The sequence below is a fragment of the Alternaria burnsii genome (assembly GCF_013036055.1).
Source record: "Alternaria burnsii strain CBS107.38 chromosome Unknown 698, whole genome shotgun sequence".
Classification (NCBI taxonomy): Eukaryota; Fungi; Ascomycota; class Dothideomycetes; order Pleosporales; family Pleosporaceae; genus Alternaria; species Alternaria burnsii.
The window spans coordinates 1-12,521 of NW_024066111.1; the positions used below are offsets into that span (position 1 = coordinate 1).

General features: G+C 50.1%; 6 protein-coding genes across 6 annotated transcripts; 2 read left to right on the forward strand and 4 right to left on the reverse strand.

Moving 5' to 3' along the window:
- Window positions 1-1,099: 1,099 nt before the first annotated feature.
- GT037_004136 (lignostilbene dioxygenase) lies at window positions 1,100-2,762 on the reverse strand (the record flags this gene model as incomplete). Its single annotated transcript, XM_038929183.1, has 3 exons — window positions 1,100-1,903; window positions 1,952-2,322; window positions 2,375-2,762. 3 exons carry the CDS (start codon window positions 2,760-2,762, stop codon window positions 1,100-1,102), a joined length of 1,563 nt encoding a protein of 520 aa, XP_038787455.1.
- A 567-nt stretch (window positions 2,763-3,329) lies between these two features.
- GT037_004137 (aldehyde dehydrogenase) lies at window positions 3,330-4,921 on the reverse strand (the record flags this gene model as incomplete). Its single annotated transcript, XM_038929184.1, has 4 exons — window positions 3,330-3,890; window positions 3,946-4,266; window positions 4,326-4,628; window positions 4,676-4,921. 4 exons carry the CDS (start codon window positions 4,919-4,921, stop codon window positions 3,330-3,332), a joined length of 1,431 nt encoding a protein of 476 aa, XP_038787456.1.
- A 255-nt stretch (window positions 4,922-5,176) lies between these two features.
- GT037_004138 (fumarylacetoacetate hydrolase domain-containing protein 2) lies at window positions 5,177-6,120 on the forward strand (the record flags this gene model as incomplete). Its single annotated transcript, XM_038929185.1, has 2 exons — window positions 5,177-5,453; window positions 5,507-6,120. 2 exons carry the CDS (start codon window positions 5,177-5,179, stop codon window positions 6,118-6,120), a joined length of 891 nt encoding a protein of 296 aa, XP_038787457.1.
- Window positions 6,121-6,398: 278 nt separating this feature from the next.
- On the reverse strand, window positions 6,399-7,520 carry GT037_004139 (uncharacterized protein; the record flags this gene model as incomplete). The annotated part of the gene is made up of 3 exons (XM_038929186.1): window positions 6,399-6,703; window positions 6,751-7,185; window positions 7,241-7,520. The coding sequence occupies 3 exons, from the start codon at window positions 7,518-7,520 to the stop codon at window positions 6,399-6,401; spliced, it is 1,020 nt and encodes a 339-aa protein (XP_038787458.1).
- Window positions 7,521-8,200: 680 nt separating this feature from the next.
- Window positions 8,201-10,592, forward strand: GT037_004140 (uncharacterized protein; the record flags this gene model as incomplete). Its single annotated transcript, XM_038929187.1, has 9 exons — window positions 8,201-8,268; window positions 8,303-8,544; window positions 8,598-8,938; window positions 8,992-9,103; window positions 9,160-9,352; window positions 9,399-9,554; window positions 9,601-10,070; window positions 10,121-10,333; window positions 10,393-10,592. The coding sequence occupies 9 exons, from the start codon at window positions 8,201-8,203 to the stop codon at window positions 10,590-10,592; spliced, it is 1,995 nt and encodes a 664-aa protein (XP_038787459.1).
- Window positions 10,593-10,712: 120 nt separating this feature from the next.
- Window positions 10,713-12,438, reverse strand: GT037_004141 (fad binding domain-containing protein; the record flags this gene model as incomplete). The annotated part of the gene is made up of 5 exons (XM_038929188.1): window positions 10,713-11,217; window positions 11,268-11,423; window positions 11,500-11,656; window positions 11,705-12,059; window positions 12,109-12,438. 5 exons carry the CDS (start codon window positions 12,436-12,438, stop codon window positions 10,713-10,715), a joined length of 1,503 nt encoding a protein of 500 aa, XP_038787460.1.
- Window positions 12,439-12,521: the final 83 nt, after the last annotated feature.

The window sequence follows — 12,521 nt, forward strand, 5'->3', positions numbered from 1 at the left end:
AACCCTAACCCTAACCCTAACCCTAACCCTAACCCTAACCCTAACCCTAACCCTAACCCTAACCCTAACCCTAACCCTAACCCTAACCCTGGTGTCGCTCTCTCCTATCGTGTGTCGGATTCATTCTCAACTGCGCACTCACTCTATTGCCCGTAGAGCCAATGACATGCATCCTTCTATACATGTATCACGTTACATGCTCACTAGTCATGATCTAGGACTCCACTATGCGCAAGCTTCGGATTGAACTCCCAAAAAAATGAGCAACGATTTTGTCGAAATAGGTTCGCGGAACATCGGCGGCGGGCTAGACAAAGGAAGGGGTTATCGAACTCGACTGTCTTGACCATACTATCGCTGGGCATGGCCTCACCGCTTGTTCTTGGGGTGCTTCGACTCTTCAAATGCTGGGGACCATGGGCATTTGGTCCTCTGATCCTGCTAGTCTCGTTCTGTCATGTGTTCGTCTACGCCTTCGCCTGTCGGCTTTTGAGGCAGCCGAAATCCCGGAACAGGATCATAGGCATGCACATCAACGACAAAAAGGCAAGGGTAAAGAAGGCTTACGAAACTCTCGAAGACTGCTGGTCCATGTATAATGGGATATCGCCCTGTCCTGAGCGCCTATAGTAGCGATCTGAGTCAAGTAAAGAGCATTGTAGGAAGTGCTTCTTAGACAACGTTCGACGCGAGCAAGGAGACTGGCAGACAGACTTTGGTCGCTTAGACTTTGGTCGCTTGGACTTTGAAGAAACCGTCTCAATATGGGAGCTGAATCATCCGCGACCAATCGAAATTCAAAAGTTGTACGAGGAACGATAGATGTCATTAGTCTACATGATCCTCGGAATACCGCTCATGGTGTGGATGGGCTTCTATGTCACCTGGCCAGAGCCGAAGGCGCTGTATGTCTGCCTGCAATCAACATGACTTCCATCTCAGCCTGTCAGCGACAAACACATACATCTGTGGCAAGTCTGCTCGTGGGTGAGAATCTTCAATAAAACTCTTGGTCGTTTAAGCGTGACGGAAATGTCTCTGCAACCGAGCGATGAATTGCAAGCGCCTTTTGTCCACTCCTCTCTACCGATCATCATACCTATGTCGAAAGCTTCAAGTCTTGAGTATCAACCCAATTCCCATGTAAGCCAGCTCTCAATCGAATAGGCAAATCTACGATTGCCTGCGCTTTCCCGAAGTTTCTCGTGTCTACAATATGGAGTTCACTAGCCATGGTGGCGGCGTTGTTGACAAGAGCAATGACCCACCCGTCACCCTCTGCAGTCATCGAGCCTTTCCTTGCGACAAAGACAGGTTCCTGAACAAAGTGTGTAGGCCCAGGGAAATACTTTTCGATCGCCATGGTCAGGTAGTTCAGGTGGCCTAAAGAGTTGTAAGGAGGATAACCGCCTCCCATCTTTGGCATTGTGTTAGGAAAGTCAGTGCCTAGCGTCGGATCCATGACGTCGAAAAAGGCATGCGAGTGCTTCTTCCCTGCGAATCTATCATCAACGCGTGGAAATTCGCAATCGACGCCACTAATGACTTCGTGCTGTGGAAGATCCAAATCTTTCGAAAGAGGATCAAAAGTGAAACGAACGAGCTGCGCTGCAATCTGCTCGGGATTGGGTGCGTTGCCTTGCGCATCTGGCCACCAGAAGAAAACGTTTTTGTCTGTGAGAGGAAGATCGAAGACGATATTTCCAGAATCATCCTCGTAAGCATTGACTGTGTGTCCGGGGAACGCGTTTGGTGCGCGAAACCACTTGACATTGGATCCAGATGCACCACGGCGAGGTAAGACTCCAAGGTAGAATGGGATATTCGGATTCCACTGCCAGTGTTCGCCGCCCTGCTTCATCCGCTCAAGATCGCAAGTCTGCGGGATGATTGGGAATAAAACCTAATGAAGTCAGATGATACTAGTCCTACAGCAGAGCAATTTCCATACCCAATTTTCTGTAATAGCGAAGTCATGTATCATAGCAACGACAGGCGAGACAAGCCAGACAGTCTCAGTGATGGTACCTGTTGAATCAATCGAGAAGTAGCAGACATCTGGCGTGCCATCGCCTTTTGCTTCATATCCAAACCCCAATAGCTCATTTCCGTCTAGTTTCGGATGAGCCGTAAAAGTCAAAGAAGGTAGTTGGCCATTAAAGTCTTCCAACCGAAGTGTTTCCAGGGTTTCCGGATCTAGAGCATAAGGAGGGGAGTCTTCTTTGCATGCAAGAAGCTGTCCATTGAAATAGAACACGTTGGTATTTGCGGTGCTGCGCACTTTGAACTCAACAGCATCAGTGAATCTGTTGCGATATCTGCCTGCAAATGGTGGTCAGCACAAGTTGCATCATGCGATCAGGATGAAGCGCACCAATCAAGGCTCTCTTCGCCTCGCGCTCTCGTACGAATTTCTCTGTCCGGACATATCTCTGTTTGAAGTGGCAACTGCCATCTTTGATTCTGAAAGCGCTAATATTGCCGTCGCCATTGAACCACTGTTTTCTGAACGTCAGTGGTTTGCCAGTCACTTCGGCGAGTATACGGAAGTCTTGACATACAGGATCGTTGTCGATAAAGGGAGGTAACTGTGGGTCTGGCATGACTCTGTAAAAAGTGCCATCGATCTCTGAAGGTATCTCACCACGGACTGATAAGTTCTGAACTTCCCCTTCGAAGCGACATGGGCTCATAAATCCTGAATGCAAAGGCGTTGGAGGAAAAGCGCGTTTTGGCTGCATTGCAATCGCGTGGCCAGCCATGTTGAAAGGAGGTTGTGCTCAACTCAAAGCTACGTTTTTGTGCAGTTACATATAGTCGATTTGTAGCGCGCATTTGGTCGCCAAAAGAGACGCGTGGAAGACGTCGTACATCGCTGCGAAGATCCCGCATTGTACAAAGATGCCGCTCAACAATGCCAGCGAACATGGGGCGGGGTGAAAGGCCCGACAGGAACATGGGTCTTAACTCCCCGGATGGGCCCCGCTCTGCCAAATTGTGCCGCGCTAACGCAACACGAGGTAAATCAGCTGTGAGCGCAACAGACGCAGACCGAACTTGACTTCGGAATCATGACGACGAAGAGGTATGCAAATCAAGGGTACGTGTGGTGCAGACTGGCTGAGAGGTGGTTTCACGAGATGCCATAAGCCAAACAGCATCTGGTTTCTATGGGTGCCCAGGTAGTTTAACGGCTGCCCATCATGTGCATCGGTTATCGAGATCAAAGTCGGGATGGAAATTGAATTTGCGAACTCAGCATGCTTAGTCCCACGCATTTCTGTTGCAACTAATTCAATCCATCCTATTCAACTCCAATGTCCATCCAATCACGGATGCAAGAAAACGGTCTTCGTCTGCAAAAACTCGTCAAATCCAAACGTTGAACCGAACCTGCCCCATCCACTGTCCTTCCTTCCTCCGTGCGGCAGAGACACTTCATCGTATACAGTGCTCGAGTTCACATGTACTGCACCCGTGTGCAGCGTTTTCGCGAGCTTCAAAGCGCGCATGTGATTGCGACTGAAGATAGCGCCTGAGAGACCATAGGAAGACTCGTTCGCCAGGCTGACAGCCTCTTTTTCGTCGTCGAAAGCTCGAAGACCTAGCAGTGGACCAAACGACTCCTGGCTCCAGAAATCCATTGTCGAAGTGATGCCATCGATGATGGTAGGTGAGGCATCGAACGTGCTCTCAACTGTCTTCGTGGCAGCTCCACCATCTCTCGCGTTCGCCACGAGCGTATCTATTCTCGATGCGCTTTTAGCGTTGATCAACGTTGTTACCTGCTGCTCTTCGTTCGGCAGCTGCTGATATAGGAGTTCCCGGAATCGTCGCTCCACCGACCGGGCTACGAGCACTATATCGGTGGACATGCAGATCTGACCCGACTATTGTTCAAGATGATTAGGATTCGTCTTTCGGTCAATAATTTGGTCAACATACGTTAAGCATTGCTCCGGCAAGCACTTGATGCGCTGCGATCGCGAGATCGGCATCCTCCAACACAATGGCGAAATTCTTGCCTCCGAGCTCCATCGTCACAGGTTTGAGATGGAACGCCGCACGCTGAGCAACGTGACGACCTACCGCGGTCGAACCCGTGAAGTTGCACTTCCGTACTGCTTTGTGCGAGATCATAGCCTCGAAGCAGGTGGATGCATTTTCTGGGCTGTGCTGAATGAAGTTAAGCACCCCCGGGGGAAAGCCTGCTTGTTGAAACAGCTTCGCGATTAGATGATGCGTTCGAGGGCACATCTCAGAGCCCTTCACTGCGTTAGCAGTCGTTTTCGATCAAAGTCTCGACGACAGCCGCTGCATCTCACCTTCAGGATAGCCGTGTTCCCTGCGGCAACAGCTGCAGCGACTGCGCGAAGTCCCAAGATCAGTGGCGCGTTCCATGGCGCGATGGCAAGAATCACGCCATAAGGTTCTTTCAAAACGATCGCTTGCGCATCCGGCGCCCTTACGATAGGTGCTATGCCAGTAAGCACTCCGGAAGTCACTGTGGCAGCAATGTCTTCTGCGATGGCGATAGAGTCTAGGACGTTTATCTCTGCCCATAGGGCTGAGCATGAGATTTCTTGCTGTATCAGTGTCTGGATATGCTCGCTCTCATCACGCATAAGCTATCGAGATGTCAGCTCGGAATCTAAAAGAGCTTATGTACCCGTACCTGTGCGAGTCGATTGAAGAGTCTACGACGCTCAAACGGCTTTGAGTTGCTCCAAGTAGTGAAAGCATCGGCGCACGACTCCACGGCCTGCGTACACAGGGCCTCCGTGGCGCCTACTGCATACACATCTCGATTGGCCTTGTTGTCTGGGTTTGGTCGAAATATTAGACCTGGGCTTTCGGAAGATACATCCGAAGGGGCGAAGTCAACGCCATGGATGATCAGGGGAACAACTGTAGAAGTCATGTTTGTGTTTTCAATTATTCAATAACTGAGCTTATCTACATTTCGAATTCTTTATGAAATCACTGTCCTCAAGTTCGTTTCCCCCGTGCAAATGGTCTATCGGACAGTCAGACCCGCGGAAACCTGTGCCGGGCCGGCATCCGACACATCCGGGAACATGTTCCGATAAGGTATCGCAGAGCGTCTCAAGAAATCATAAAGTCTTGATAGGTCACGGGTCATAGTCGAGTGCATCTTTCCAAACACAAAGTCACAATGCGGGTTGCATGGTCCAGACTAATTCGTTTCGCCGCCACCGACGGCCGCATCCTTCGCGGCGAGCCCATCCTCCCAACTCCAGATTTCGATCTCGGCAAAACAACCACAGAAACCAAGCTACAAGCAAAAGTCATTGTCGGAGACAACATCTACGATGATACAGGCGAAACAAAGGTTTCTGACGAGGTCGTTACGGTCAAGAAGTTACTTGGACCTTTGACGCGAGATGATGTGGATATTCTGCGTTGCGTAGGCCTTAATTATGCGAGACATAGTATGGGATGCAGACTATCTCTGGGACTTGAACTTTTACTAATTGATCCCAAGTCAAAGAAGCTGGTCGAACTCCGCCGCCATATCCTTTCATCTTCTTCAAGCCCACCACCTGTCTTCACGACCATGACGAGGACGTCGTCATCCCCAAGATTGCTCAAGATGATCAAGCGGATTACGAAGGCGAGCTGGTAATAATTATCGGGAAAGATGCCAAAGACGTACCGCTTGGAGACGCACTAGACTACGTCGCTGCATACACGGGTGGCAACGATGTGTCTGCGAGAAAACTGCAGCGCGACCCGAATCTCGCAGGAGGCATTCCGCAATGGGGATTTTCCAAAGGATTCGATACGTTTGCGCCGATAGGCCCTGCGCTGGTTGCGTCGGAACTGATTGGTGATCCGAAGAAGCTGCTGCTCCAAACGATTGTGGATGGTGAGGTGAGGCAGAACGAGTACGTGAATGACTTGCTGTTCGATTGCGCTTATCTGGTACATTTTTTGTCCCAAGGGACCACGTTGCGTAGAGGATCGGTCATTATGACGGGAACGCCGGGTGGAGTTGGCGCTGGATTGAAGCCGCCGAAATATCTCGTTCCGGGGGCGATCATGGAAGTGTCGATAAGCAAGATTGGCACACTGCGGAATGGTGTCAAATTTGTGTAGAGGCAGCAAGCAATAGATAAAGTCATGGTTGCTCGATCATATTCATCGTCACAATTCATAACGAGCGCGCATCAGGAAGTCCCTGTCTTGTGACGCATGGCTTCACTGAGGAATTTCGTGGATTGTTTCCGTTCTATGCGGGACTGACTGAAACCCCGATCCAATCGCACGCCACGGGAGATGAGCAGAGAGCTCTTCGAATGTACATGATATTTGTTGGACATTGGTCTAGTTACAAACATGCCAAACAGATAGGAGATGCCATTCAATGGGACTGATCATTCCGATACCAGTGACTCCGCATCCTGCCCTTTGTGTCGATAAAAGCCCAAAGCTTTGAGCATAGGCTCGTCATTCACTCGATATAAATACACCGTGTCTGCATCATCTGCATGGTGCTGATACTCATGCCACGAGGGGATGCAGAACGTGTCGCCCTTTCTCCAAGAATATTGTTTACCCGCGATTGTGGAGGTTCCAGAACCCTCAATGACATGAACTACAGACGAGGCTGTCGTCTGAATTGGCGGGCTTGACTTACCGGCGGAAATGCGAGTGGCAGATGCGCCCAAAGTGCGGCTGACTGTTTTCAGTCAGCTTCCGTTCAGACATAGCGCAAATATGACATACTCTCGGATCCGTCAGCCTTCAGGTACGGCTTTGATGTGCTTTCTTCGGTGTCCTCGTCAAGCTGAGCCTTCATGCGGCTCCATGGAAACACGATAGATGATGCCGAGGTGTCAACATTCTGAGCCGGATACCTTGGATCGGCATAGTGCTCTACAAAGTGGACCGGATAATGGACAAAGTTAGGGAGGTCTAAGCCATCTAGCCAGATCATCGGCCCGGATCCATCTTTGCCATGGTCGTGCCAATTCCAGGTCGGAGTTAGGATGACATCGCCGCGCTGCATCTGAATACGCTTCCCGTGCACTGCGGTGAAACCTCCGTTCCCTTCGATGATAAAACGACAAGCAAAAGCGGTATGGCGATGAGCTGGCGCTACCTCGTTGGGCATGACAAGCTGAAGGCCAGCATAGATCGTATCAGTTGTGAACGGCGCTTCTGTACAATGTGTAAGTTCTTCTATGGTTATCGGATTGCAGTTAGCCGTGGTTACCTCGCTTGGGATTCACCAGCATCAGCACACGACGTTCAGCCTGCTTCTCAGTGATGAGTTCTCCAGCTTGCAGCAAGCTCGGTCGGATCTTGTCGTACTTCCACACATGGGGAATGCATTTTGGGTCTGGCAGAGGAGGGTTGAGACGCGCCATCTGCGCCCAAAGAGGCTTGGTGTGTTGCGCTGCAGCATTCTCCAGTAGCTCCCCCGTCGCTTGTTCGCGATCGGGCTGCGGAGAAAGGCCGCTCTGAGAACCCGTGATGGTTGCTGTGAAGCTCATGACAACGATGGGTGAATTTTGAGAGATGATTATAATGATGAAAAGCTTGCTTCTGATCTAAATCTCGATTTGATAAATTTCAGTCCTGGCGCACGCGTGTCAGGGCCAGATATCTATGCGCCCTGATTGCTTTCGCCCGGAACACGAGGACTGTGTTCCCGCTATCATGTTCGCTTTCGAGTCCGATGGCTCAAACGGCTGCGGGGTAGTGCTACACCGTCTGGCACAGGGTTTGGAGAGGCGGAGGTGGCTGCGCCCGTGTCGCGGCGGGGAGATAAGTCGCAGCGCTGTAACGCGTTCTCTTGGCGTGTCCGTGACAACTTGACGCCCATTCCGGCCTCCCCGCCTCGTCTATTGTTCCCTCAACTCGCCCGCCATCACAACATCCGGAACAACACTCCGAAGTGGTGTGAAATCAGCCATCTCCTAACTGGGATCAGTCATCGATGGATGCATCCGAAAACACGCAGACAGGTAGGTCGGACGACCTCGGCACAAATCGGAGGGCAGCGAAGCGGCATAGGATCATGATAGCATGCACGTGTTGCAGACAGCGCAAGTCCCGAGTAAGTGCTTGCTCTGTGGAGTCTGTATTGTAGCCATGCAAGCTAATGTGTTGTTTTCTGAAAGTGCGATGGTGTAAGACCGAAATGCTCAGCATGTGCCAGTCACAATTATGAATGCACATATGCAAACACAACAACTCTGACGAAAAACTCTGCATCTACAAAGTCTGGTATCGCCTAAAGTAAGCTTCACAGATACGAGCTTACCCAAGTCAGATATATCGAAGGGCTTGAGTCACGTTTGACTGTGCTTGAACGATCTCTTGCGGAAGTCTCAGGCAAAGTCTCTCGTATCGAGTCTCTGAGTGCAAATGATAGCCTGCCTCGACAGCAGTCGCCAGAAACTATACACATCACCGACCTTCAAGATGAGGATGGTACAACAGTCGAATCACACGATCCTACCGATGGTATTGGGTCGATTTCTTTCACGAAAGAAGAAGAATCAGGTTACTTTGGTGCGTCGATACTCATTTGGTGCTCAAATAAAACTGTGGCTGACATACTTTAGGGCCCTCATCCAACATAGCTTTTACGCGTCAGATCGTGCGGTCCACAACGGAAGTTCTGAAGTCCATTTCCTCCACAGCAAGTCCAGTTTCTCCTAGCGCGGCAGCGCTTCAAAGTCATGTGCTTCATGTTTCCCGACCAACATCCCCCCCTTCAAGAAACTTCGGCACGGAATCGAATCTAGTCCCTGCTGGCACTGAACCCTTCGTACTCCCGCCAGAGAATGAAACCATGCAGATGATAGAAACCTACTTTAGCACGACCGGTGAGCTGTTTCCGTACATTGACAAGGAGGCCTTTCTGCAGCAATATCACGAGCTCGCTTCATCCAACATTCGTACGGTGCGCAGATCTTGGTTGGGTTTGTTAAATATGATACTAGCGATGTCTACCAGTGCCAGTCACGGCGTCTCTTCGGCAACCGAACGAACGGCTATCTCGGATATTTTCTTTCGGCGAACCATGACTCTCTGCGAGAAGCAGATTCGCCATGGGACGAACTTGGAAGTCGGCGAGTCACAGTCCCTGGGGTTAGTGAAAACACTCTACTGACTATTGATAAGTGCAGCTGTTGCTCCTCATGAGCCAGTATCTACAGGGTTCTGAACGATCTATCGAAACCTGGAACATACACGGGCTTGCCGTCAAGGCTGCATATCAACTCGGCCTCCATTCTTCAGATGCGATGCTGAACCATTCAGCCGTTGAAGCTGAGATCCGCAAGAGAACATGGTTCGGATGCATAATATTGGATCGGTATGCTTGTTATCGTCACACAATCTACAACACCTGACATACGTAGCACCTTGAGTATGACTATGGGTCGTCCAACATCTATCCCCGATAGCTTTGTAAAGTTGAGCCTCCCGTGTTCGTTAAGGAGCATTTGTCCCAGCTCTACTATCCTTGACCAAAGTGAGAACGACGATGATAGTACTGTATTCTATACTGCGACAATGTGAGTTTGCGACTGGGCGCGCTAACCTTTGCTTACAAGAATGCAGAACTCTATACAAGATATTAGGAGAGGTCATTGAGGTCTTGTATGAGAATAACCTGGGCTGTGAGGCCTCCGTGAATCTGTTCGGTATCGCTTCGTCACTGCTGCAATTTGAGCAAAAGTACATAGGCTGGCAGCATTCTTTACCTGCCAGTTTCTCGCTGATCGTACCGGGAGCTCAACTGCTCGATGGAAGAGGCGAGCTCAACCTAAGGTTCCGGCTCATTCTTACGCTGCGCTTCTTGAACGTACGCATCTTGACGCATCGACCAATGCTCTCGAAGTATCTTGAACTTATCGCCAATCCACACTCAGATATGCAGCAAATGGCCATTTTAAAACAGATTGGGGCAAACAGTATGCGCATTTGTATAAATTCAGCAGTCGAAGTGATCAAACTCGTGCGAGAAGTCCTAGCTCCCGAAGAGCCACGTTCCCACCTACTTGGCGCCTGGTGGTTCTCGCTGTACTACAGTATGTATACAGCTCTGTTGACATTTGCTTCCAGCTAATCACTTGACTAGCGTTCAATGCTTCTCTTGTCATTTATTCTGCCCTGCTCATAATACACCAAATGCAGGCTCGCCAGCTTTCCCTCGATCTTGATGACACCGGCATATCGATGGACTCCCTCAACAAAGCCATTGAATGCTTGTCTCTAGTGGACGAAGGGAGCAGGATGACGGAGAAATGCGTCCGATACATCACTGCGCTTGCGAACACGCTTTCTACAATCTGTAGGTCCGCCCTTTGCCCATACTTATTGAGACATTTCGATGGCTGACGGATACGTTAGACGTGCCGGAGAGACCATTGGATGTAGACTCCGATAATCTCGCAACCAACCCGTCTACAGCATTCTCCACGCGCCAAGCACCAATCAATTTCGCTCCGCACGAGATACCCGATTTCTACGATTCGACCGACTTGCACATAGGTATGACCCTAGACGACTTGATTTACACTTCAGAGTTCAACTTGATGCCTACAAATTAGTTTGGGGCCAAGCATGCTCTGTGCAATGAAAACCATATCGCTTACAGGCTTGATGTTGAACTTGTTCCAAATCATTCATGGCAAGATGATATCTTGCATTTGTGGCCTGTATGCTGAGCACTATCTATTCTGCCTGATCAGATCGCTCACAGATTTCGCCCAAGCATCTTCCATCGCCTGTTCCGCATTATACCCATAGGCCCACCACTGCGTGACCGGATCACTCCACTGATTCGCGCTGCTGAGCAAAGGCAACCCAGCAACTTCCGCGGCCATCGATTCATCTCTGGCCCTCTGTTCTGGCCCATCCGCAAAGTGCCATATCGTCCCGTTCACGGTACTAGCGTTCTGCATATCTCCGCTTCTTTTGATACGCTCTTGCTCAAACACGCGCAGCGCAAATGGTACGTCATCTAGAGAAGATACATGATTGAGCGCCACCGCGAGGGCGGCGCCATCTTCGACAGCCATGGCGGCACCCTGCGACATGTATGGCAGCATGGCGTGGGCGGCATCGCCCATGATTATCAGTTTGTTGGATGGTGCGGTCCAGGATCGGAGCTGCTGACCAACTTTCAAGGGCCACTTCAAGCAGTCATCGATGAGAGAGATGATTTTGGTCAATCTGAAAACTTGTTAGTAGAATACGTACTCGTCAATAGAGATACAACGTACCCAGAGTCCCATCCACGGAATTCATGCTGTATATCCTCCTTGGTAAATTTACCTGTCCATGTTGCTGGGTCGGATCGATCGATATGGGACAGTACCATGTTGAATGCCTCGCCGGCGGCGATTGTGTACGTCATGACATGTCTATTTTCGCCAATCCTGCGCAAGTGAATCGTCAGAAGGGCAGCCTCTAAGCGTCACAGACACCACCAAATTTGACCGCGCCTAAACGTACCAGATATTGAGCGATGGCTCTTCGACAATCCAGGCAATCTCTGGATCTGCTTTTATCTTTTGAACATCGACAGTCGCCCGATACGCAGCGAACCCATTAAAAGAAGGTTCATGAATTGTGTCCTTGTAGATAGCTGCCCTTGCTTTTGACTTGATACCTACATACTTAGATTAGCATTATCCGCAAACAGCATCTCCAAGCCTACCGTCCGCGGCAATCACCAAATCTGCCATGATAATGCTGTTATCCGCCAGCTCAACTGAGGCACTTTTCTCAGAGTACTTCACGACCCTAGCATTCAGTTCGACCATAACGCCCAACTGCAGCGCTCGTTGATGCAAGGCATGATGGAAATGCGCACGATGAACAACATAATATGGAACCTCGAAGTTCTCTCGAAAGTTTTCACCAAGCGCCGTGCGCCCGATCTCTCGGCCATCTTCCCAGCGCCTGAAATGAATGGCGTCAGGTTTCACGACCCACTGTTCCAAATGCTCAAAAACACCCCAGTCGTGTAGTAGGCGCCCGGAGTTTGGTGGAATCTGGATTCCGGCGCCGACCTAAAGATTGCGTCAGCATACATATGTCTGAGAGGATGACTGATCGCACCTCTCCGAGTTTCGACGCCTGTTCCAGCACCCGCACTGAATGACCTCGTCGGGCTAGCGCGATGGCGAGGGCGAGTCCACCTAGTCCTGCTCCGACGACGATAATGCTCATTTTGATGCGGGCTTGCTCTGGTAAAGAAACAGGAGGAGTTGATCCATTGCGTTCATTCGCTTTTTCGAGGAAGCGCAATGCCTGGGAGGGATATGAAGTTTTCAGGCTCAGCGGATGATTTGGTGTAGCGAAATCTTCAGTCTTTCTTCGTTTGAATCGTTCAGATGGGTCTGCAACCAATTCTGGACTGTCCTTGATATCTTCGATGATTGCGCGCATCTTCACTGAAGCAAGATCGTTTGGTCTTAGACGTGGATACCGATGCAAAGAGTTGAGTTATTTCAGACTTTAATAAGGATATT